This window comes from Equus przewalskii, chromosome 1 (genome assembly GCF_037783145.1).
Source record: "Equus przewalskii isolate Varuska chromosome 1, EquPr2, whole genome shotgun sequence".
In the NCBI taxonomy this organism is placed as follows: domain Eukaryota; kingdom Metazoa; phylum Chordata; class Mammalia; order Perissodactyla; family Equidae; genus Equus; species Equus przewalskii.
In genome coordinates this window covers 139976322-140002385 of record NC_091831.1, presented here as the reverse complement: position 1 = coordinate 140002385, position 26064 = coordinate 139976322, and the positions used below count along the sequence as shown (strand labels likewise).

Below are 26064 nucleotides of genomic sequence, written 5' to 3'. Positions count from 1 at the left end.
TGTTGAAATCCTATCCTACTACCTCAGAATGTGACTGTATTTGGAGACAGATCCTTTAGAGAGGTCATCATATTAAAATGAGGCCATTAGGATGGACCCTGAACCAATCTAACTGGTGTCCTTTATAGGAAGAGGAAATTTGGACACAAAAAGAGACATCAGGGTTCACATGCACAGAACAAAGGCCATGAGAGGACACAGTGACAAGATGGCCATCTGTAAGCCAAGGAGAGAGGCCTCAGGAGGAACCAAACGTGCTAACATCTTGATCTTGGACCTCCAGAACTGTGAGAAAATAAATTTCTTTTGTTTAAGCCACTGTCTGTGGTATTTTGTCAAGGCAGTCCTAGCAAACCAATGCACCACACAACTTGATTTTCATAATGCATTAGATTTCATTCCTCACCTGGAATATGGAAATAGCATCTTCACTGGTCTTTCAACTGCTGCCCTGCCTGTCTAGTCTATTTTTATATCATACAAGTCATCTTTGCTCTTGGCAACTCTCTGCCTAAAACCTTTCCTTCTCGTTCAGAGTAAAAGCTGAAGTGCTTATAATGGCCTACAAGGCCTTATACAATACGCTGCCTATTTCCCCTGCTATTTCATCACACTACCCCATCCTAGCCCTGCCACCAGCACATACCCATAACTTTCTGACCTCTTCACCTAGCACTCCTTGCTCATTCCACTCAAGCTGCACTGAACTCCTCTTACTATACTCCCAACACACTAGCCATTTCTTCTGCTTTAAATGCTCTGCCATACATTATTCTTACTTTGCTGCCTCACTTCCTTCCACTTCTACTCCAATGTCACCTTATCAATGAAGCCCCCTCCACCACCCCTCACTATCCCTCCTCTGTATTTCATGTCTCCAGAGCACTTATCATCTAACATATTATACATTATTTAGTTATCTGTTTGTTGTCTGCATCTCCCCCACTAGAATATAAGTTCCATCAAGGTAAATTTGTAGAATGATATGCTTTCAGCAGCCAGAAAAATGTCTGACTCACAATGAGGTTCAAAAAAACAGTTGCTGATAATGAATTAGATGTTTGCAAAATAATTTAAGTGATAATTATGCTTTACTTTGGATATTAAAATTAATTTTAATTTTAATCTAACCATATATGTGATGGGGAAGACTGGAATGAAAGATTATAGCATATTAATAATTAATTTTGAAAGTTACTTCTTACCACTTCCTAGGCAATGGATTGCCATTCTTCTATCAATTCACCAGTAGTCAGAAAGTGACAGGAAGAACACTTTGCTCTGTAGTAGGGGTCAGCAACCTTTTTTTGTAAAGGGCCAAATAGTAAATATTTTAGGCTTTGTAGGGCATACACATCTATTCACCCCAGCTGTTGTAGCACAAAAGTAGCCACAGACAATACAAAAACAAATGAGTGTGGCTGTGTTCCAATAAACCTTTATTTACAAAAACAAGGAGTGGGCTGGATTTGGTGCATGGGGTCATAGTTTGCCAACCCCTGCTCTAAAGTATATTATTTTCTTAAAAGACTAAATGAAAACCAAATACTTTCACAGTTACCATTTATATCTAGGAACTGTAAATTATTTTACAGATGAACCAAATATATTTATATTCAGTGTTGAATATTATTTCAAATATCTAATATATATTATGAAAAATTTATAAACACACTAAATAAAATTGGTATAATCATCACAGTACCTGTGTTTACTCCTCCAGTTAAAATCCAGGCTCCGGTCGTAACTGCAGCTTTAATGAGACCCTTTCCAATCAACTGCTTGATTCGTGGGTGAAGCTCAAATTTCTGCATGCCCCCATGTACAGAGATAACAAGTTTGGGTAATTCCATTTGCCATTCTTTAAGCAAAAGTTGCAGAATGATTTCAGGTTTGGTGTCATAGGACAGTCTCACATACTAAAAAAGATTTTTAAAAAAACAAAATAATTGCATATGTTCATAGGTTTCATAATGCAACATTATATGACTTCAGAAAAATTTTATTTGAATCAGATGATTACAAAATAGATTTGATAAGCTACTTTTAATATATTTACACTCCTAGCAATAAGCAATAGCAAATGATTTTAAAGTTGGAAAATCATTCTCTAAGAGCTATAGAGGTAGTGGCACTCTTATTTTAAACTCCAAGGTTAAGGGGCCAGCCTGGTGACGCAGTGGTTAAGCGCGCACGTTCCACTTCAGCAGCCTGGGCCATAGTTGTGTATTTTTAGTTGTGGGTCCCTCTAGTTGTGGCATGTGGCATGCCACCTCAGCATAGCTTGATGAGCAGTGCCACGTCCGTGCCCAGGATTCAAACCAGCAAAATCCTGGGCCGCCGAAGTGGAGCGCACAAACTTAACCACTCAGCCACGGGGCCGGCCCCAAGAAAAACATTTTTAATCGTCTCTAAGAAAGGTTCTTTGCAAAACAATATACTGTCCATTCCTTTACAGAGATCAAACACCAATGAAAAATATCCCAAAGTATCAGAATTTTACAAAACTGAGAAGACTCCTGAGTCTCTTAAGAATGCTCTGTAATGAGATTTGTTCTATACTCTTTCTGCATTAGTTTAGTTTAACTCATTATTAAACTTGAACACATAAAACGAGGAATTCTACTTCTGACAATGATGGACTAGGTTGTTTTGGACTAACTCTGCCCCTGGGAACTACAAAAACTAGAAAATAGATAAATAACATTTTTTAAGGCATAAGAGAGCTACCAAGGTAGTGAGAACTTGCAGGATCAGGATCCAAGAGAATAGGAAAATTTGGAGAGATGGGCCCACCATTTGGCACTGCTTTTCCCATCAAAGAAGGCAGGCAGTCAGAACAACGTAAATGGTAAAATGTTGGTAAATCTACATGAATAATAATTATGTTTCAGGGGTGTAAAATACACAAAGAAATAAAATTCATGCCAATAAAAGCATGTGAGTCATAAGGGAAATAAATGCAGTTACAAGTATTCTAAAGATTCCTACATTGTCCAGGAAGTAGTAAGAGTACTAATTTATAAGAGCCACCAGTTAAAAATGCATTTTATAATGTTTATTATAAGATTAAAGAATAGAAAAAGAATGTATAAATAACATGCTAATAGGAAAGGGCAGAAATAACAATACTTAATCCAAAAGACACAAGAAAGAAAGGGGAACAAAGTGAGACAGTAGACTAAATTTAAAATATATGTATTTTATTTACATATCAAAAAGAAACCTCTTACATAAGGAAAGTTTAAAAGTAAAAGGGAAGAAAGAAAATTTAGTTACGGTGATTTCAGAAAAAGCAGACTTTGTCAAGAAAAACGACAAGAGATAAAAGACATTTCATAATTTAAAAAAGTTCAATTCACCAAGACATAACAATTCTCTATGTGTATGCACCTATACAAAGATCTTCAAAATACATAAAGAAATCATTGAGACTAATTGTCTTGACATAGTGTTTTATAAATTGTCATATAAATAAATGTATATTATTTAGATAAGATAAACTGAAATAAAAAATCGAATACTTGACATACCTTTGCTCTGTAGGAATGAGAACCCCCTTGAAAATTTATGACTCCATATGCATCCGTTGGGCTCTGTTCTGTATGTTTTTCCACAGACCATTCTTCTGGTGTCTGATTAAAATGGTCACCCAATTTCACATCTGAGTATTTCATGGCAAGACTTGCAGTAAAACAAGCATGTTGCTTGACTAAGCGACCACAAAAACACCTAAAAAAATAAAAGAAATTTTAAAAAGACCTTTCAAAAAATTAGTCCATGAAAAACTGAATTAAAATGAATGAACCGGGGCCGGCCCCATGGCCAAGTGGTTGAGTTCGAGCACTCTGCTTCAGCGGTCCAGGGTTTCTGCTGGTTCAAATCCTGGGCACGGACATGGCACTGCTTGTCAGGCCATGCTGAGGCGGCGTCCCACATGCCACAACCAGAAGGACTCACAACTAAAAATATACAACTATGTACTGAGGGGCTTTGGGGAGAAAAGGGGGAAAAAAATAATGATAACAAAACGAATGAACCAATGAAGAATATGAAAATAATTTGACTTTTTGATTTTAGGGTATTATCTTCACCATAGCATTGACATAATATAAATACGTTAGTATTTGATGATGTAGGAGTCATCTACATTTAGTGTGGGGCATCTACTAAATGTAGTACAGTCATGCATTGCTTAACGACAGGGATACATTCTGAGAAATACATCATTGGGTGAGTTCTTCATTGTGCCAACATCATACAGTGGACTTACACAAACCTAGGTAGTATAGCCTACTACACACCCAGGCTATATGGCACCAATCTTATGGGACCACTGTCATATATACAATCTGTTGTTGACCAAAACGTCATCAGGTGGTGCATGATTGTATAACCATATAATAAATAGTATTCAGCAAGAGAAAGGAATGAACCACTGATATGGATGAATCTCAAAATCATTATGCTGAATGAAAGAAGCCAGATGCCAAAGAGTACATATTTATATGATTCCATGTATACAGAACTCAAGAAAATGCAAACTAATCTATATGTGACAACAACAGGGCCTGGGGCCAGGGGCAGAAAGGTTTGCACTCTACCTAGAAGCACTTCTTGGACCACTATGTAGGAAGCAGGAACCCAATGAAGCCAGGCAGATTTGATAAACAAAATCATATAAGAGTTTGTAGAAGCCAAAGAGCTAATGTGGGGCAGAAAACAAAAGGAGGAAGGAGCTAGAGAAAGTTCCACATATATGCAGAAGGGCCTCCTTAAGCATGAGTAAGAATAAACCACCCAAGGCAAAGGTAAAAACTACTAGACAGCAGTAAGCCAAATAATTCCTGAAGTTCATAAAGGGTAGGGAAAAGTTTGTGTTTCCACCAACCAGAGGGAGAGAGCTCATAAGACACAGGACTAAGATAGGGTCCTCAGAAGACTAATGCGTAATTAAAGGACTAAATTAGACCTAGAACACATGTGCCCTGACAAGTGTAAGAGCAAGACTTGAAAGAATCAAACTGATCCAAAGGACCTTAATAACATGATAAAATAAGTACAAAACTCCCTAACGGAATACAACAAAAATCCAATAACCCAAAATATAAAATTCACAGTAGGCAGCATCCATCAAAAATTACTAGGCATGTGGGGGCCAGCATGGCGGCATAGCGGTTAAGTTCGCATGCTCTGCTTCGGCAGCCTGGGTTCACCGGTTTGGATCCTGGACGTGGACCTACACATCACTCATCAAGCCATGCTGTGGCGGTATCCCACATAAAAATAGAGGAAGATTGGCACAGATGTTAGCTCACAGCCATTCTTCCTCACCAAATAAAAAACTCCAAAACAAATGAACAAAAACAATTACTAGGCATGTGAAGAAGTCAGAATATATAAGTGAAAAAAAAATCAGTAAATGAAGACCCAGAAATTGTATAAAGATGATGGAATTAGCAGAAAAGGACACTGAAACAACTACAGGCATACCTCGTTTTATTGCATGTTGCTTTACTGCCCTTTGCAGATATTGAGTGTTTTACAAATTGAAGGTCTGAGGTAACCCTGCGTCAAGCAAGTCTATCAGTGCCATTTTTCCAACAGCATTTGCTCACTGTATGTCTCTGAGTCACATTTTGGCAATTCTTACACCACTTCAAACTTTTTCATTGTTGATTATCCTATTTGTTGTGGTGATCAGTGATCTTTGACGTTACTACTGTAATTGTTTGGGGCACCATGAACTGTGCCTATATAAGACCGTGAACTAATAAATGTTGCATGTGTTCTCCTGTCCTTCTTCCTCTCCTCAGGCCTCCCTATTTCTAAGACACAATACTGAATATTGAAATTAGGCCAGTTAATAACCCTAGAATGGCTTTTAAGAGTTAAGTGAAAGGAAGAGTTGCATGTCTCTCACTTAAAATCAAAAGCAAGAAATGATTAAGCTTAGTGAGGAAGGCATGTCGAAAGCCAAAACAGGCTGAAAACTAGGTCTCTTGTGCCAAACAATTAGCCAAATTGAACGCAAAGGAAAAGCTCTTGAAGGAAATTAAAAGTGCTCCCCCAGCAAACACACAAATGATAAGACAGTGAAACAGCCTTACTGCCGATATGGAGAAAGTTTTAGTGGTCTAGAGAGATCAAACCAGCCACAACATTCCCTTAAGCCAAAGCCTAATCCAGAGTAAGGCCTTAACTCTCTTCAATTCTGTGAAGGCTGAAAGAGGTGAATAAGCTGAAGAAGAAAAGTCTGAAGCTAGCAGAGGTTGGTTCGTGACGTTTAAAGAAAGAAGCTGTCTCCATAACATAAAAGTGCAAGGTGAAGCTGCGAGTGCTGATGTAGAAGTTGTGGCAAATTAACCAGAAGATCTAGCAAAGACAATTAATGAAGGTGGCTACACTAAATAACAGATTTTCAATGTAGATGAAAGAGCCTTCTATTGAAAGAAGATGCCACCTAGGACTTTCATAGTTAGAAAGAAGTCAATGCCTGGCTTCAAAGCTTCAAAGGACAGGGTAATTCTCTTGTTAGACACTAAGGCAGTTGGTGACTTAAGTTGAAGCCAATGCCATTTACCTTTCTAAAAATCCTAGGGCCCTTAAGTATTATACTAAATCCACTCTGCCTGTGCTCTATAAGTGGAACAACAAAGCCTGGATGACAGGACATCTGTTTACAACATGGTTGACTGAATATTTTAAGCCCACTGTTCAGACTTACTGCTCAGAACTAAAGATTCCTTTCAAAACATGACCACTCACTGATAATGCACCTGGTCACACAAGAGCTCTGATGGAGATCTACAATGAGATTAATGTTGTTTTCATGTCTGCTAACACAACATCCATTCTGCAGCCCATGGATCAAGGAGTTATTTCAACTTTCAAGTCTTATTATTTAAGAAATACATTTCATAAGGCTATAGCTGCCATAGACAGCGATTCCGCTGATGGATCTGGTAAAACTTTCTGGAAAGGATTCACCATTCTAGATGCCATTAAGAACATTTGTGATTCACGGAAAGAGGTCAAAATACCAACATTAACAGGAGTTTTGGAAGGTTCCAGGATTGGAATCAACCCATGGATGACTTTAAGAGATTCAAGACTTCAGTGGAGGAAGTCACTGCAGATGTAGCAGAAATAGCAAGAGAACTAGAATTAGAATTGGGGCCTGAAGATGTGACTGAATTGCTGCAATCTCATGACAAAACTTTAACAGATGAGTTGTTTCTTACAGATGAGCAAAGAAACTGGTTTCTTGAGATGGAATCTACTCCTGGTGAAGATGCTATGAAGACTACTGAAATGACAACAAAGGATTTAGAATATTACATAAACTTAGGTGATAAAGCAATAGAAGGGTTTGAGAGGATGGACTCCAGTTTTGAAAGAAGTTCTACTGTGGGTAAAATGCTATCAAGCAGCATCACGTGCTACAGAGAAATTGTTCATAAAAGGAAGAGTCAATCAATGTGGCAGACTTCACTGGTGTCTTATTTTAAGAAAGTGCCAAGCCACCTCACCTTTAGCAACCACGACCCTGATCAGTCAGCAGCCATAAACATCAATTCACGACCTTTCACCAACAAAAAGATTACGAATCACTGAAGGCTCACATGGTTAGCATTTTTTAGCAATAAAGTATTTTTAAATTAAGGTATATACATTGTTTTTTTAGACATAATGCTATTGCACACTTAACAGACTACAGTATAATGTAAATGTAACTTTTACATATACAATAGGAAACCAAAGTTTGTGTGACTCACTTTACTGTGATACTCACTTTATTGCAGTGGTCTGGAAGCAAACCTGCAATATCTCCAAGGTATGCCCTGTTATTATAAATAAGCTCCAACTATTAAGAAATGCTTAGGGTGCCGCCTGGTGATGCAGCGGTTAAGTGTGCATGTTCCGAGTCAGTGGCCTAGGGTTCGCCGGTTCGGATCCCGGGTGTGAACATGGCACCGCTTGGCAAGCCATACTGTGGTAGTTGTCCCACATATAAAGCAGAGGAAGATGGGCACAGATGTTAGCTCAGGGCTAGTCTTCCTCAGAAAAAAGAGGAGGATTGGCAGGACTTAGTTCATGGCTAATCTTCCACAAAAAAAAAAAAAGAAAGAAAGAAAAGAAATGCTTGGGAAGATAGACAAAAACATGAACATGAGGAAGGAACTGGAAAATATTTTTTTAAAAAAAGGCCCAACTAGAATCTAAAGGTAACAGAGTATCTGAAATGAAAATGTCACAGGGTAGGATTTATATATCAGACACTACAAAATAAGAAAACCAGTAAATTTGAAGACATAGCAATAGCAACTATCCAAAATGAAATACTGAGAAAAAAGACTGAAAGGAACAATGAGAATAGAACAGTAGTGACCCATGGAACACTATCAAGTAGCTCAACACAACCATAATTCAAGTCCCAGAAAGAAGGAAGTGGGAGCAAAAATTTTAAAACATATTGGGCAAAAGTTTGAAAACTGTTTGACAGATCTGAGCAGTTCAATAAGAACTATGCAAAACAAACTTGAAGAAATCACAGTAGGGCACTGCTGAAAGCCACGCAAAAAGAGAATATCTTAAAAGCAACCAGACTACAAATGTCACATTATATACGGGAGAACAAAGATAAGAATGACAGAAGACATCTTGTCCAAAACCATGCAAGCCAAAAGTCACTAGTATAGCACCTTTGAAGTACTAAAAGGAAAAAAAACTATCAACTTAGAATCCTATAAGACTTGAACAAAACTATCAGCCAACCAAAGTGATTTAACAGACGTTTATAGAACACTCCACCCAACAAGAGAATAAAAACTCTACTAGAGTGCACAGGAACTACTCACCAAGATTAACCACATTCTGGGCCATAAAATAAGTCTCAATAAACTAAAAAGGATGTAAATTATAAAAAGTATGCTCTCCAACTACAATAAAATTAAACTAGAAACCAACAAAAGAAACTACCTGGAAAAAATGATCTAATTAACTCATGAATCAAAGAAACTCACAAAAAAAAACTAGAAAATATTTAGAACAAAATGAAAACAAAAACAGTATCAAAATATATAAGATGCAATTGTATAGTGTTTAGAAGTAAAGTTATAGTGTGTATTTATACATAAACTTTACAGTATAAAAATACACTATTATATAGGATAAAAAAATACACTATATAGTAGTATAAAGTTTAAATTAGAAAAAACCTGCAAGCAATACCAATCTAAACTTCCACCTTAACAATTAAAAACAGCAAACTAAACCCAAAGTAAGCTGATGGAAAGAAAAAATAAAAAGAACATAATGAAACAGAAAAAGAGGAGAACAATGAAGAAAAATCAATAAACAAAGAGCTTGCTCATAGAAAAGACCAACGAAATTCAACATTCATTCACTATAAACATTTCAGCAAACCAGGAAAGGAGGGAACTTCCTCAATACAGATATCATCATACTTACTAAAATCTTAGCTGTGAGTACACTTTGAGCCCTGTGAGTCCTTCTACCTAATTACCAAACCTAGGGTCATCTTGGGGACTCCTGACAAAAGTGAACAAAATATATGAAGATAACTGTTTTTAAGCACTGGACAAGAGGAAACTTGGTCCTTGAAATGAGGGAAATAACAGGGGAGTCCCCATGACTGTACCAGCCCTGGGCAATCTTTCAATCATTGTGCACAGAGGTGATGCTCAGGCAGAAAACAGCAGTGTCACTGAGCTGAGCAAGGAGGTAGAAAACAGAATTCCAGGCTGCTGAAACAGTTGGAATTTGTAGCAGGCTGCCAGAAAAGAAAGAACTGTAGAGAGAGAGAGAGGAAGAAACTTGCATGAGGATTCATCATGGGTTCTTGGCCATGGACTGAGCTGTATCTGTGTCAGGCAACACTCTGTGACACCTAGCAGAAATGATCTGCTGTGGGTTTGAGAATGGAGTCATAAAGGCCTAGGAGACATTGCACTTTTAGTTCAGGATGAAAAGACATCACTAAGCACCTTGGTCATTCAGCTGAGACCCTAAAAAGGCTACAGATTAGGAGTAAGGTCCATATACTAGGACTAAGTTTAAAATAAAAATAGAGCTGCCCCAACAAAGAATAAATAAAGCCTGATGGGACAAAAGAATGCCAATAACTTAATCATCCATCAGAACAAAACTGAACACCCTTTAAAGGAAGATAACATAGTCCAGAATCCCTAAAGTGGATCAGACACAACATTCATAACATACAATAAAAAATTACTGGACATATATAAAAGCAAGAAAATGTGACTCATAACCAAGAAAAAAAGTGGACAACAGAAACAGACCCTAAATGATGCAGGTGTTGGAATTAGTAAACAGATTTTAATGCAGGTATTAGAAATACGTTCAAGGACTTCTAGAAATAGATGGTGATAATAAAGAGACAGATAGGGTACCTCAGCAGTGACATAGAAACTGTAATAAAGAATCAAATGGAAATTCCACAAATGAAAAATATGCATGAAATGAAAAGTTCATTGGATTGGCAAAACAATATATTAAAGATTGCAGAAATAAGGGTTAGTGAACCTGAAGACAGATCAACACATATGACCTAATTTGATAAATGGAAAAAAATTTTAATTAAAAAACAATAATAAAACAGGGCCTCAATGACCTGTGGGAAATATCAAGGAATCTAACATATGTATAACTGGAGTCCTAGAGGGAAGAGAGAGAGAATGAGGAAGAAAAATATTTTAAGAAACAATGGTCAAAAACTTCCCAATTTGGTGAAAAACATGAACTTGCAGATATTCATGCAAGCAGAGAAAATACAAAGAGAACCACTCTCAAGCAAATTATAGACCTGCTGCTGAAATTGAAACTACAGGAAAAAAAAAATCTTTAAAGGAGCCAGAGGAAAAAAAAGACCCACTACGTAGAAGAGAATTACACTAATGACGGGCGACTTTTCAGGAGAACCAGAAGACAATATAATGATATTCTTAAAGTGCTGGAAGGAGAAAACTGTCAACTTAGAATTCTACAGCTAGTGAAAATATCCTTCAAAAAGGAAAGTACAATAAAAATATTTTCAGATAAAATAAGCTGAGAAAATTCATCTCCAGTATATCTAAATGCTACCAAATGCTGAAGGAAACTCTTCAGCCTGAATGGAAAGACACCAGGTGGAACTTTTCATCTAGAGGAAGGAATGAATAGGACTGAAGATGGTAAAACAACTCAATATATCTAAAATGAACTCATTCTATACACTTTTGTTTTTAGCCTACCAACCAGCGACCTTCTCGTCTTCCTCTTACATTCCTTGATCAGATCTTCATGAACAATATTACTACTTATTCAGTTGCTTAAGTAAGAAATTTAGGTACCATCCTCAAATCCTCCCTTTCTCCACATATCTGCCACATCCTATTGAGTTTATCTCATTAATCCCTTCAAATGTCTACTTGTCTTCATCATCACAGCCACTATCTTAATTCAGGCTCTCATTTTTTGCCAGAAGTACTCCAAAACTTTCCAAACAATTTTTTTTCTCCCAATCCAATCTCCTCAAAATGCCAACTGCTTTTACTGGGGGGAAAAAGAACAATCTGAGCATGTTACTTCCCTGTACAATATCCTTTTAACATGAAATCAAAGCTATGTGGCACAGTACACGAAGAGCTGAAACGATCTGGCCCCTGCTTATTTGTCAAACTCAGATCTCTCCAGTGTCCACCTTACATTCTACAGTTCCTGACGGCGCCCTCATCTCTTCACTGTTGGGCCTTCCCAGATCTCTCCAGTGTCCACCTTACATTCTACAGTTCCTGACGGCGCCCTCATCTCTTCACTGTTGGGCCTTCCCATATCTCTTCTCTCTGCCTAAAATCCCTTGTCCTCAATCTTTATTCAATTAACATCCAACTTCAGAATTCTGATCACGTAGCTTCACTTCAGTTTCAAGCAGCCTTGTCTGATCCCTCACCTCTGAGTCTGAGTAAAGTACCCCTCAAATACAACAGCTTGTGAATTTTATCCCACTGTATTCTAACTGATGTTTCTAATAGATCAGAAGTTTTATTTTTCAAGTTTTTATTTATTAGAGTATTAGTTTTATTTTTCAAAATTTGTGCAATAGAGTTATGTTATTAAAACTTACCTGACGAGTTGCTGACAAATTTGACATCCTGGAAGGCATCTATGAAACAAGGTAAATTTGTTACTTAAAAGCAAAAAAAAATTTTTAGTTTAAACTAAACCATATAAAATCCACATAAAAGTACAAAACAAAGGAAAATTATATATTTAGTTTAATTTTTCAGTAGATACCATAGGTCATTTATACCTTGATTTATATATTCAAATGACTTTTTTAAGACTCACATAGTTTCCACATTTTAAATACAATTAGTTACGACATAAAATCCAGACACCATAAAAGAAAAGACTGACAGATTTAACTACATAAAAATACATCATTTCTACACAGGAAAAATATGCCACTAACAAAGTCTAAAGTCAAAGTGAGAAAAAATATTTGCTGACAAAAGGTTAGTTCCCCTAATATATAAAGAGCTTCTTCAAATAAATACAAAAAAGAAAAATATATGAACAGATAGTTGATAGTAAAAACATACATAGGAAAGCCATTTGATTATAAAAGATTTTTTAAAAATCCTTTAAGACAATATCTTGGCAAGAATATAGAGAAAGGTTGTCTCATATCTGCTGGGAGGAATATAAATTAATATAATCTCTAGGTAGGGCAATTTGGTAATACTCATCAAAATGAAAAATGTAGACTCCTTCTTAAACTCTAATTCTAGTACTAAAAGTACAGGCTAAAAAGTATCTGTAGCATACGTGTAAAATAATTAATTAATTAATTAATGAAGGTTATTCACTACAGTATTTTTTTTCTAATCGCAAAAAGAAAAACAATAGCTAAAATAAGGGACTACTAAGACAAATTATCATTCAAGCATATAATTAAAAAGGATGCAACAATTAAGAACAAAATGGTTATTGTCAAGATAAACACAATGAACTAAACAGTATGTATTTAAAAGGAGAGAGGGAGGAATAAATATACATTTGCTTAGACATTCAAAGACTATAACTATTTCTGGAAGATATTTCAAAGAATAGGTAATAAGGTTTCCTTCAGGAAGGGCAACTTAAGGCACAGAGGTAGAAAGGAGACTTCCACTTTAAGTGTTGGTACCTTGTAAATCCATGTATTAACCTATTCATATAAAATTGATTTTAAAACTCAACTTGTGTAGAAAGAAATGACCAGCTGTATTTGTAAATTATGCCTCATATGGATGGCTAAAGCCAAAGATACTTAATAATAGCCTGGTATTTCTTTAACACCTAAATGAGTACTTTTATTATTTCTATTGAAAAATTAAATCAACAAAATAATAGGGAAAAAACTCCTTAATAATACAATCTGTTTTTTTAGTATAGCAAAACCATAATATTCTCTCAATGAAAGAACAGTGTCTTATTTTAGAACTTATTTGGAACACATTGAAATATGGAGATCTAAATTCTAATCCTATCATTATGAATTATTAGCCATGTGACCTGGGAAATGTGAATTATGCTCTCTGGTTAAGAAATGTGATGTTATGCTGTTATAAAATGTATATTTAATAATTAGTAATAAATTCAAATCAATCATAGAATAATGATTGGAAGAGACATTAGCTTCTCTATTTTATTTGTTTATTTTTTGGTGAGGAAGATTGGCCCTGAGCTAACATCTATTGCCAATCTTTCTCTTTTTGCCTAAGGAAGATTGTCTCTGAGCTAACATCTGTACCAATCTTTCTCTATTTTGTACATGGGACACTGCCACAGAGTGGCTTGACAAGCAGGGTATAGGTCCGCGCCTGAGATCTGAATCCAGGAATCCCGAGCCACCAAAGTGGAGCACATGAATTAAACCACTACACCACCGGGCTGGGCCCAGGTCATCTATTTTAATGATCTAAAAAGACATTGATACAATTTACCAAAAATCGGAATATTAAAAAATGTGGTGTTCTCAATAGTAATCAAATAAATGCAATTTAAGACATTTACTATTTATCACTTTTTCCTGAAGATGATGGAAAACGTTACTATAGTCAATCTTCAGTAAAGTAAGCATTCTCATCACTACCGGTGATAATGTATACTGCTTTAATCCTCTTGGAAAGCTTTTTGGGAGCACATATACTAAGTGGGGAAAAAGCCTTAAATACAAAAAACGTTTTATCCTCTAAGATCTTTATATGGCCTAATTTTCATTCATAATGGCTAAAAATTAAAAACAATTCAAATGTCCAAGAGTAGAATAGGTATATGAATTGTGGTATATACACTAACAAAATATTAACTACCATCTTGTAAAATTTCTATAATATGAAAAAATACATTTACTATAACATTTTGCTAAAAAGCAGATACAGTATTTTACATATAAACAGCAATATTTTAAAACAAAAGCTACGCATTCAGGAAACATTAAAAATAAATGCAACAAAATATTATTAATAATGAGTGTCTTGATGTACCGAAACTGAGTACTGAGGCAACTTTCTGCTTCTCAAAAGTTTGCCAATTTATCATGTACATTACTCTTATAATAGAAATTTGTTTAAGTGACAGATATATTCAAAATACACATTTTTTTCACTGTTAAAATAAAAAGAAATGTCGAATTCAAACACCAGGTTTATGTAATATAACAAACAAAGGTATAGAAACTCTATTCAACAAATATTTACTGAGTATCTACTATGGACAATAGATGCTATAAATTTAAAATACATCAGTTAATAAAAAATTACCTATTTGGTTATGTTCTTATAAAAGCCATATATCAAATAGTAGTACAAGCTGCAGAGAAGATTACTGGATAGAGAACAAGGTTTGATACATAGGAAAGGTAGGAAGATTCACAAATCTTATAGATGCCTTTGTCAATTAATTTTTCCTACATGCCTATGAAAAGAGATGCTCTGTAGGCTAGGAAATAACTATATCTTTGGTCTGCCCTTTTAAGCTTTTTTCTATTTTTAGGCTTCAGAAAAAATAATTTTAGGAAAAATGTTTTGTCAAATACCTCACAAGGTCAACTTTTTCTTGAAATTTAGTTAATGTCCTTTACTTGTAAATTTTTCTATTATCAAAGCTATTTTAAAGACCAAAAAGTCAACCAGAGATGCCTAAAGTCTCTGACAATAGGTTTTCCCGTAGGTGCTGATCTAAATCTACAGTGTAGCAAATAAAAACAGCAACTATTAGGTTCATAATGGTTTCTTCTGCATGAACCATCGTGTTGGGTACTGAACAGAGGTCCAATAAACAGATAAACACTTTTAAGTTCTCAGTATCAGTGAATCAGTTTAAAAAAAGAGCGCCTTCTAACTGCCTTATCTCTGTAATACCCTAGTATAATTTGGGGGAGTTTAGGGATGGGGAACACTCCGAAGAAAAGGTTTTATGTTGTAAATGTCACTAAGAACTCCAGAATACTGATATCTTGCAAATGATATCTCCTTTTCCAATGCTAAAAGAAGAATAATTAACAGTAAGCACAAAAATTAACAATAACTACAAATAATTTAATGATTTTGGTGTTTAATAAACAAACAACAATATAGTTTATATCTCAATTTCTAGAAGAAACAAAAGTGTGCTTACCTGTGAGGGTCTTTGGAACTTGGTATAATATATACACATTCCCTCTTGGTCAAAGTGCTTTCTATCCAGGATTTCTGGGACTAAAACAAAAAGTTTTAAAAGATGGTTTATAAATTAACCCACTAACATTACAAGGAAATAACTTAATAATAAATACTAAAAAGAAACAGTCTCATACTTTTTTTTAATTCACTGAATATTTACTACATACTACATGCTTACTTATGGACAGCACACCTAAAACATTAGAATCATTCCATCTACAGTGGTTCTCCCTTATCTGCAGTTTTGCTTTCATGGTTTCAGTTACCCACAGTCAACTGAAGTCCAAAAACATTAAATGGAAAATTCCAGAAATAAACAATTCATAAGTTTTAAATTGCATACTATTCTGAGTAGCATAATGTAATCACACGCTGTCCCATTCCCACCTGGGACGTGAATCACCCCTTTGTCCGGCGTATTCACACTGTATACGCTAACTGCCCATTAGTCACTTAGTAACCATCGCAGTTATCAGATCAACTGTGGTGATATCGCAGTGCTCGTGTTCAAGTAATCCTTATTTTACTTCATAATGGCCCCAAAGTGCAAGAGTAGAGATGCTGGAAATTCGGATATGCCAAAGAGAAGCCGCAAAGAGCTTTCTTTAAGTGAAAAGATCAAAGTTCTTGACTTAATAAGGGAAGAAAAAAAATGGTATGCTGAGGTTACTGTGATCTAGGGTAAGAACAAATCTTCTATCGGTGAAATTGTGAAGAAGAAAAAAATTCGTGCTAGCTTTGCTGTCGCACCTCAAATATGTATGTATAGCAAAAAACATAGTATGTAAAGGGTTCAGTACTAACTACAGTTTCAGGCATCCACCGGGGTCTTGGACTGTATCCCCCTCAGACAAGGAGGGACTACTGTAAATCCAGTGTGATTCAGATTACTAAATCAACAGTGCTGTGCAGATACTGTTGCTTCAGATAACCAGAGAGGAAGGGAATCACGTTTGAGACTCCCACTGTGAGGCAAAAATCTCAAGAGGGGCTAGTGTTATCCTGAGAAGTGGATCATTTAAAAGCTAATTAAAAGTGGCTGTCAGATTTAAGTAAAAAAATAAAACCTAACTCTCTTCTATTTCTAAAATAAATAGCTAAAGCATAAGGGCACAGAATAGCTAATGGCACAGGAATAGAAAAAGATATCAAGCAAATTCTAATCAAAAGAAAGACAGTATCAGAAAAAAATTGACACTAAACATCAACAGGGATAATGCAGATTATTACATGATTACAAATGTTTGATTCACCAGATTTCTGTAACAGTCTTAAACATGAATAACCAAATAAAATAGTCTCAAAGTACAAAAAGCAAAAAATTAATAAGGAGAATAAGACAAGGCTAGGATCAAAGCAGAAGATTAACGTATTTCCTCAATTATTGTAAATCTCAAATTACTTCAAATTTAAAAGATTTTTAAAAATTAATTTTTGGGGGCCGGCCCCATGGCCAAGTGGTTAAGTTCTCGTGCTCAGCTTCGGCGGCACAGGGTTTCGCTGGTTCGAATGCTGGGTGTGGACATGGCACTGCTCGTCAAGCCACGCTGAGGCAGCATCCCATATGCCATAACTAGAAGCACTCACAACTAAAAATACACACAACTATGTACCGGGGGGCTTCGGGAGAAAAAGGAAAAATTAAATCTTTAAAAAGAAAATTTAATTTTTTATACCACTACTTAGGCTTCTGCCTGGATCCCTAGACTTTATATCCTGCTACTGATGACTGATTAAAAAGGAATGAGGCATTATATACTGAGGTAGGTGAAACTCCATAAATTAGGATTGAGTAGATTAAAGACCTTGGGCTCTATCCCCTATATAATATATACATATATATCAATCACCAGGACAGTACAAAAAGGAAGAGCCTATATTTCCAAAAGGAAACCTCTAGAAGACAAAATTATGATGGGTGAAGTTTGCAAGTTCCACTCAAATCCTTCAGGTACCCTAATGATAAACCTTAGTCTAGCCCCCAATCCTAATTCTGCTTCCCAAATTATGTCTCTCCATTCAAAATGTCAGTTTCCTAGGTCAACTGTTCTCCTTTAAATAGATTCACTCAGGGTAGGAGGAAATTACATCATGATCTCTTAGTTATTAAAATCACAAGATGCCCTCTGGAACTTAGGGTCCTTTGTCAGCAAAATGCTCTACACTCTAAAGCTCATTTAACACAGTCCCTCCACCATCTCCTTATTCTAACTAAAATCTGCTATTCCCTTGAAGAATTTGCTTCCCCTACATCATTCTCTGAAAAAAAAGTAGGAATCTCTCTAGCATCACTGTAGTAGAACTCATGTTTGCTTCTAGAATACAGGTGGCAAACCCAACCCTGACAGAATCCAATTCTCCACCTACTCCATAACTGACTACACACTATTAATATGACTAGAGAAAAGCAAAAACAATGCCCTCTGGTTTCACTTTAAAACTCTGACCACAAACTTCAAATGTCCCTTAATGATGACCAACAATCGCACTATTATTTCCTTGGTCCATTTTCTCACTCTCCTGTATGATTTCACACCATTTCCTTCTCTCCTCAAACCTCCAACCCTCATTCCCCATTCTCACTCTCAACTGATGATCTCACCTCCCATTTCACTGAGAAAATCGAAGCTACAAGAAGAAAACCTCTACAAACTTCTATCAAACCTATCCACCAATGAGCTGTCTATACCATATTCTGCCTTCCTTCCTGTGACTATCTGTGCTCCTATTTAAGCCCAACCACTCTTCTTGTACCCTAGACCCCATACCCCTCACTGACTAAAGGACCCTCTCCACCAATTCTCCCTTAATTTTTTTTTCCTTCTTTATTAACTCATTCCCATCAGCATGCAAGATGCTGTTATTCTCCCCATTTTAAAACACAAAATACAACAAATCTTTGCTTGACTCCACTTCCCCGTCAAGTTTCATGTTTCTGCCTCCATCTATAGTAAAGATCATTGGAAAAATTTTTTCCTCTTTTCTTCTCCTCTCACACTTTCTAAAATCCACTCTAGTTAAGCTTTCAAGCTAATCATTCTCCTGGAATAAGTTTCAACAAGATCACCAATGACTTTCTCTAAATCCAAAGGTCAATTTTCAGGACTCAGCTTCATCGATATATCAAAAACATTTAACAAAGTTGATCATTCTCATCTTCTTGAAACATTTTCATCAGTTAGTTTGGTTTTCTTCCCTTCACTGACCACTCCTTTTATCTCCTTGCTGATCATCATCTTCTCCCCAATCTTTGGACTTCTTTTTTCCAATTAAATTCACTCAGACCTTGGACTTCTTTTTTTCTAATTATATTCATTCTTTTAGTGCTCACATCCAGTTTACCATCAATACACTAAATGACTACCAAATTTATATTTCCAAGCCAGAGCCTTCCCTGAACTCCATACTCATATATCCAACTGCCTACTCAACAGCTTCATTTTGATGTCTAACAGGCATCAAACTTAACATGGCCAAAACTGAACTCACCTTTCACCCAAACATTTATTTCTCATGCAGTGTTCCCTATCTCAGTAAATAGGAACTCTATTCTTCCAGTTCTGTTCTTTTTCTTTTTTTGGCAAAAATCTTAATGACATCCTTGATTTTCTCTTCTTATATACTTCATAAATAATCTCATGAGTAAAACCTGTCAGCTTGACTTCAAAACACTTCCAGAATCCAAACACTTCTCACACGTCCACTGCTACTATTCTGATGCAAGCCATCACCACCTCTTGCCTGGCTTACTGAAGAAACTATCCATGCCACTCTACAGTCTATTCCTCAAAAGAGATAAATTAATCCTTTTAAAATATGTCATAATGTCACCTCTACACTCAAAATTCTCTAATATCTTCACATTTTATTCAAGAGTTTTATAAAAGGCCAAAGTCCTTAGAGTAACCTTTAAGGTCCTAGTTCTCTGCATATCCACACCCTGCCTCATTCCTTTCTGTCACCTCTTTCAAGTCTTTGAGGAAATGTCACCTTTTCAAGGAGGCTTACAGTATTTAAAAATGCAATCTCCATTGCCACTACTCCCTTATGCAACTACACAGCAATGGAACCAACCCCAAGATCACATTTAGAGCATTGTTCCAAGAATCAAAACATCTGGCCACGTCAGTTAAACTGCTGGTATGTTATTCCTATACTGGCCCCTTCTCCCACTCTACAACCACACACTGAAGCTGGGCAGAGTATTTGTAACTGAAGAGACAAGACATTTATTCATGTGACTTCTGCCTGTAACTTAAAAAATATTATTTGGTAGTGCTGCTCTGATACATGATGATGTGAGGTTAAATTTCTACCAAAACCAACTTAATCTACTGCTTTAAACTCATGAAATTTTCAGTATGCTCTACTATAAAAAAACACAGGATTTAGGAGTGGCATTGAAATTATACTGTAATTTGTCATTTAAAAGGTTGCTTCTCTCTTTTAGAATTATCAGAATTGGCTTGTTAAAAAAAGAGCAGATCAGTGATTGTTTTATTGCTATATTCTTACTGGTTGTTCTTGACTGATAAAATTCAGATACAGATAGTATAAAGTGAGACCAAGATTTGTTTGGAATTTCTCACTTTAAGCTATTGAGAAACAACTGGCAATGACTGCAGCTCAGGCCCATGCTATGGTAATGAAGCCCACCAAAATCAGATACCAGAACTAGACATTTAACATGTTCAAATAATCTACTAAAATAATGGAAATAAATATACATGCATTAAGAAGCACTCAGAGTGCTCTGGTATCAACTGTATGAAGTTTTTATTTAACTAAATCATTTGCAGTTCATGGGTATACACATAAAGCCTACAATATGAATGAAAGATGGGCAAAGGGTAAAGACAGATTGAACAAATTGTTAATTAAGAATATAGTGGAACTCTTTAGAGTTCTGTTAAACAATAACTACTTAACAAAACAGAAAGAAGTCTTGGGAGGAACTTGGGAATACAGGGGAGTAGATAAATGCCATGAAATGCAACCTTGTACAACTTATAACCCCTTTTTTTTCCTCTTTCTTCCCTTGATAGGACAATTAGGCAAAAAACCAGCAAGGCCAGAGTAGACTTAAACATCATCATCAGCCAATTTTACCTGACGGAATTTATAGAATACTCCACCCAACAATAGCATATCTTTATATTTGGACATAAGTCCTATATCAATAACTCTGAAAACTCAACTGTAAAAAAACCCCAATCAATCCAACTAACAAATGGGCAAAAGAAAGGAGGAGGCATTACGCTAAAGAGGATATGCTTATTTTACCAAGTAAGCATATGAAAAGGTGCTCAACTTCAGTGGCCATTAGGAAAATGCAAATTTAAAACCACCATAAGATACCACTTCACAAACACTAGAAGGGCTATAATCAAATGCTGACAATACCAAGTACAGGCAAGGATGTATAAGCTGGAATTCTAATACTTTCCTAGTAGGAATGTAGAACAGTATAAACACTTAGAAAGGAAAGGTTTCATCATTTATTAAAGAGTTAAACATAAACTTACATATGACCCAACAATTCCACTCCTAAGAATCTTCCCAAGAAAAATGAGGGACCGGTCCCATGGCCTAGTGGTTAAGTTCAGGGTGCTCTGCTTCGGCAGCCCAGGGTTCAGTTCCCAGGTGCAGACCTACACCACTCGTCGACAGCCATGCTATGGCGGTGTGCCACATACAAAATAGAGGAAGACTGGCACAGATGTTAGCTCAAGGTAAATCTTCCTTAAGCAAAAAGAGGAAGATCGGCAACAGATGTTAGCTCAGGGCCAATCTTCCTCAGCAAAAAAAAAAGAAAAATGAAAACATGCCCACACAAAGACTTGTATTTGAATATTCACAGAAGCATTATTCATAATTGCCAACAAGGTGAAATATCCATACAATGGTATACTACTTAGCAATAAAGGACAAGCTAAGGATAACACGTAACATTGCTGGACCTCAAAAACATTACGCCAAGTGGAAAATGCCAGGCACATAGGATTATATGTTCCATTTACACAAAATTTCTAGAAAAGCCAAAACCATAGAAATAGTAAGTTTCATAACAGCCATGGGCTGAGTTAGAGTAGGGATAAACTGCAAACAAAAACAAGGACTTTGTGAGGTGATAGAAGTGTTCTAAAATTGGATTGTAGTAGTTACAAAACTAAATAAATTGGGGCCAGCCTGGTGGCTCAGCGGTTAAGTGCACACGTTCCACTTCAGCGGCCCAAGGTTCACTGGTTCAGATCCCGGGTGCAGACATGGCACTGCTTGGCAAGCCATGCTGTGGCAGGCATCCCACAGATAAAGTAGAGGAAGATGGTCAAGGATGTTAGCTCAGGGCCTGTCTTCCTCAGCAAAAGAGGAGGATTGGCAGCAGATGTTAGCTCAGGGCTAATCTTCCTCACACACACACACACACAAAAACACTAAATAAATTTATTAAAAACCAGCAAATCCGTACACTTACAAAGGGAAAATTTTATAGTATATGCATTATACCACAATAAAGCTGTTTAAAAGCACAGGCAGGTTATTAAAAGACATGTAAAACAGAATGAGGAGGTCAAATGTATGTTTAATCAGAGTTCCAGAAGGAGAAAAGGGAAGAATAGGAAGAGGCAATGTTTAAAGAGATGATGAGACTTTCCCAGAACTGATGAAAAACACCAAACCAGAGAATCTAAAAACTCAATTCCTACACAGGATTTTTAAAAAGAAATCCACATGTAGGTATGTATTAGTGTAACTTCACAACATGAAGAGAAAGAAAAGAACTTAAAATACAGTTAATTTAGAAAAGGTCAGAGGTAGAACTTTCCAGAAATGATCTTTTATTATCTTTAGCACAATGCCTGGCACATAGTTACAAGTTTTTACTTATAAAACACCTTGAGGGATATGCTTTCAAATGTAAACTCCCTGAAGATAGTGGCTGTTTATAAATTGTTTTGTACAACAAATGAAGGTCAAAGGAGTACAAAACCCACCAGGAGGGTTTATAGGCTCAACTAGAGATTAGCCTCCCGAAATACTATAGGCCACACTTAGCACCAGCCTCCTAGAAAAACACATGAGTGGGTCACAGATTGCCAATAAGGCAGCATCAACTGTTCTTCTTTAGTGGGAGTCCTTGGATCAACCATGCAGCAGACAGCTCAAGTGCAAGGTAACAAGATAACACTGAGCAGGTAGAGGATCTGCCCTTGCCTCATGCCCCTCAAAAGTCAGTAACTCTTGTAATAACCACATAGACATAGATCTAAGGTCCCCTCAAGGAATACGGCCAGTTACAGGAATCACTGCAAACAGGAAAACCCAAAGCTATGACTTCTCTCTAACTAGATATTTCGAGTTTCCCAATCCACATATAATTGACCCACACATCACGTAAAAAATGTTGCCTAAAAACAGTTGACACTGTATCTTTTGTAAACCCTTTGCCTCAAATGCATGTAACAAGAAGAGATAACTTCAATTAGCAGAATGAGTGTGTTTGTCAGGCCCCCTTCTAAATATTTTATATGCATTACCTCATCCTATGCTCACAGTAATCCTATGAATTGGGTACTATTAGTATTCCCATATTACAGATGCAGAGACTTAGTTAGACACAGAAGTTGGGGAATCGTCAAAAGTCACACACTTAATAGTTTGCCCTGGCTCCAAAGCCTCTACTGACTTTTTAAGAGAAATTTAAGATAAGCATTTCAAAATCACTTGATATACTTTAAATAACCCGCCTTTGTTACATCTTTTTTGAAACCAATAAGTAGAAATACACGAAATATTTTCAAAAGGCAAACTCTTATGTGATCTCTCTGTATATACTTTTCTGAACATAGAAAAAACCAAATAGAACAGAAGGGTTAACATACCTCTCCTAAAAGGTATTATTAATTACTAACTACTGCTAACCAGTATTAGCTTTCCCTCTTTTCTTTCTGCTATTCTGCTCCGCAGCAATAGACTGTCTGAAGCAACTCCAACTATAGTTATTCAAATGGGGCTGGGGATACGTATGGAGGAATTAGACCAAGAGATTTCAAAATGACTGCTCTACAGCAATGAACTAATGCCCAGTTAAGTCTAAATGGTGGCTTGCAAAACTTTGGATAGTTATTAATTGAAATACTCATAAAAATGAATCACAGGTATATACTTTTCATAGCTTATGCCTTTCTATTAAATGTAAATAAAAATATTTTCACTGACATTTTTACTTGAGATAGTTATACACAGAAGAAAAACGAATCCCAAGTAGCATTTAACATAAGAAACGATCAGAGCTTTCTTTAGGAAGATTAATCTGGCAGGGAGACAAGTGAAAGTAAACCAGAGCCACTAGTTTTTGGGGGAAGGGCAATGGGGGACTGGACTAGTAAAGGAATTGATACAACAAAATTTCCAAATCCAATGTCTTAGAAAAAATAAGCACTACAGATTGATTATTAATATAGTCCTGGTTTCTCATCCTTTCTTCAGATTCACCTCCACGCTTATTTTCCAACCACACATGCAACTTATGGGACCCCAATGAACACTTTTCCCTTTAAACTGATGCTTCCCTCAATTTCCCCACTTACTACAGAAGTATGGCTATACTCTAAATGAGGGATCAGCAATTTTTTCTATAAAGGACAAGACAGTAAATATTATAGGCTTTTTAGACCACACAGTGTCTCTGTCACATACTCTGTTTGGTTTTAAAATGTAAGAACCATTCTTAGCTCAAGGCCATACAAAACAGGCCTTGGCCAGATTTGGCCCACATGGCATATTTGCCAATCCACGCAAACCTAAATCCCACAAAGTATGGGTCTTTCACATTTCCAGAGTCAATTCAATCCAAGAAGCATGCGCAAAGCCTTCAGATTCTTCCCCTATACTGTTTCTTGGACACTAATGTCTCTTCTAACCAATTCTACAATCCCAGTAGATTCTTGTTATTAAAAGTTGCTTTTCAGTGAGGAAAAAAAGGGTGGGACTAAAGAGTTTTAGACGTACATTAACAAAGTTATTTTTCCTGCAGGAATTTCAATAGAAAAAGTATTTAAATACCCATATAGATGTAAACCATAAAACCTAAACATCACTGAGTAAAAAATGCAGTGTTTGAGTACATATATCTAGCTTTTTTCCAGAAATAAGTGTCTTTTCCAATTATCGCCAACCTAAGACCCTTTAGTCACTTTTAGTACTCGTTTTTGTTTTTTATGAGAAAATATAAAACCACTCAAAACAGGAATGTTGTTGGATTCCAGGACCTAGTACAAATCTTGCTCACAAGTGAGTTTCATTTTATCGTTTTCATTAAATTGTGTCACTCCCATGCTCACAAATTCTTATCAAATTTTGTGCCTACAGGGACACAACATTAGCATGTTTCAAGACTATCCCCTACAGCTTCCTCTACCTTATCCACCAATTTTGTTTAGTTCAAGGGCTTACTGCCTCTTATTCTGTTTCTGTAACCACAGAATGTAAATACATTCTCCCCAAACACAGCATTGTTGTTGTTCATGGCCTTTACTTATTGCATTAGGGATTGGGTTCACATACCCCAGGTGATAGCCATAAATCCTTCCCCACAATAGTTTCTGTACTTTTTGAAATTCTGAGTTTCTAGGCTGCCATCAGTTACTCAATCAAATGTGCCCTGGATTATAAATACATACATAAAATTCCTAATTTTACACCTCTCTTCTTCTTTTGCTAGGATGCATTATTGAATTTTACCAAAAGGTGGCACACTACCAACACAAATCTGAAAAGTCTTAAGCTTAAATGTTCTAGGTAAAGTAAAAACTAACTATAATCACAGAACTCTAGCACTAGAAGGAAACTTAAAGATCACTTAGTGATCTTCAGCGGTTAACGAGCACACATCCTGGAGTCAGATTAACGTGAGTCAGAATTCTAGCTTTGTTGTTTAGTCTCTATGCAACCTTAATTAAGCATGTTTCTTAACTTTTGTTTCCTTACCTGTAAAACAGGATACTAACAGTACCTATCTCACGTTGCTCTGAAGATTAAACAAAACAATCCATACAAGGTGCTTTTAGCACAATGCCCGGCACGTAGTCAAATCTCAACAATGCCTCAAAATTCCATAAATTATAAATTCTTCTTATCTGTCTACTAGCAATATGGGTACATATGTTATAAGTAAACCCTCTAATCACATCCCACTCTCCAAACAAATCTGTAGCAGCACATCCTTCTTGTCTAGATCCTGATGGCAAAAATTGGGAAAAACATCTATGGGGGTTCTCTCTGACTAACCCTCCCACAGATAACAAAGATAAACTCTGGACAAAATAAAAAC

At 36.2% G+C, this 26064-nt stretch overlaps 1 protein-coding gene across 6 annotated transcripts in view; it reads right to left on the bottom strand.

Moving 5' to 3' along the window:
* TRPM7 (transient receptor potential cation channel subfamily M member 7) overlaps window positions 1-26064 on the bottom strand; it is a 109182-nt gene that overhangs the window by 72099 nt on the left and 11019 nt on the right. For 5 of the 6 annotated variants that reach the window (XR_011528454.1, XR_011528459.1, XR_011528460.1 and 2 more), the window contains exons 2-5: window positions 15688-15767; window positions 12149-12187; window positions 3534-3732; window positions 1706-1919 (exon numbers count right to left, since the gene is read on the bottom strand). Coding sequence is in view for 2 of the 6 variants with exons in the window: in XM_070580319.1 (XP_070436420.1) it covers window positions 1706-1919; window positions 3534-3732; window positions 12149-12187; window positions 15688-15767 (532 nt within the window). In the remaining 4 variants the exon portion in view is untranslated. Of the gene's footprint in view, window positions 1-1705; window positions 1920-3533; window positions 3733-12148; window positions 12188-15687; window positions 15768-26064 lie in introns of those variants that run through there. The other variant, XM_070580343.1, reaches the window with a different exon arrangement.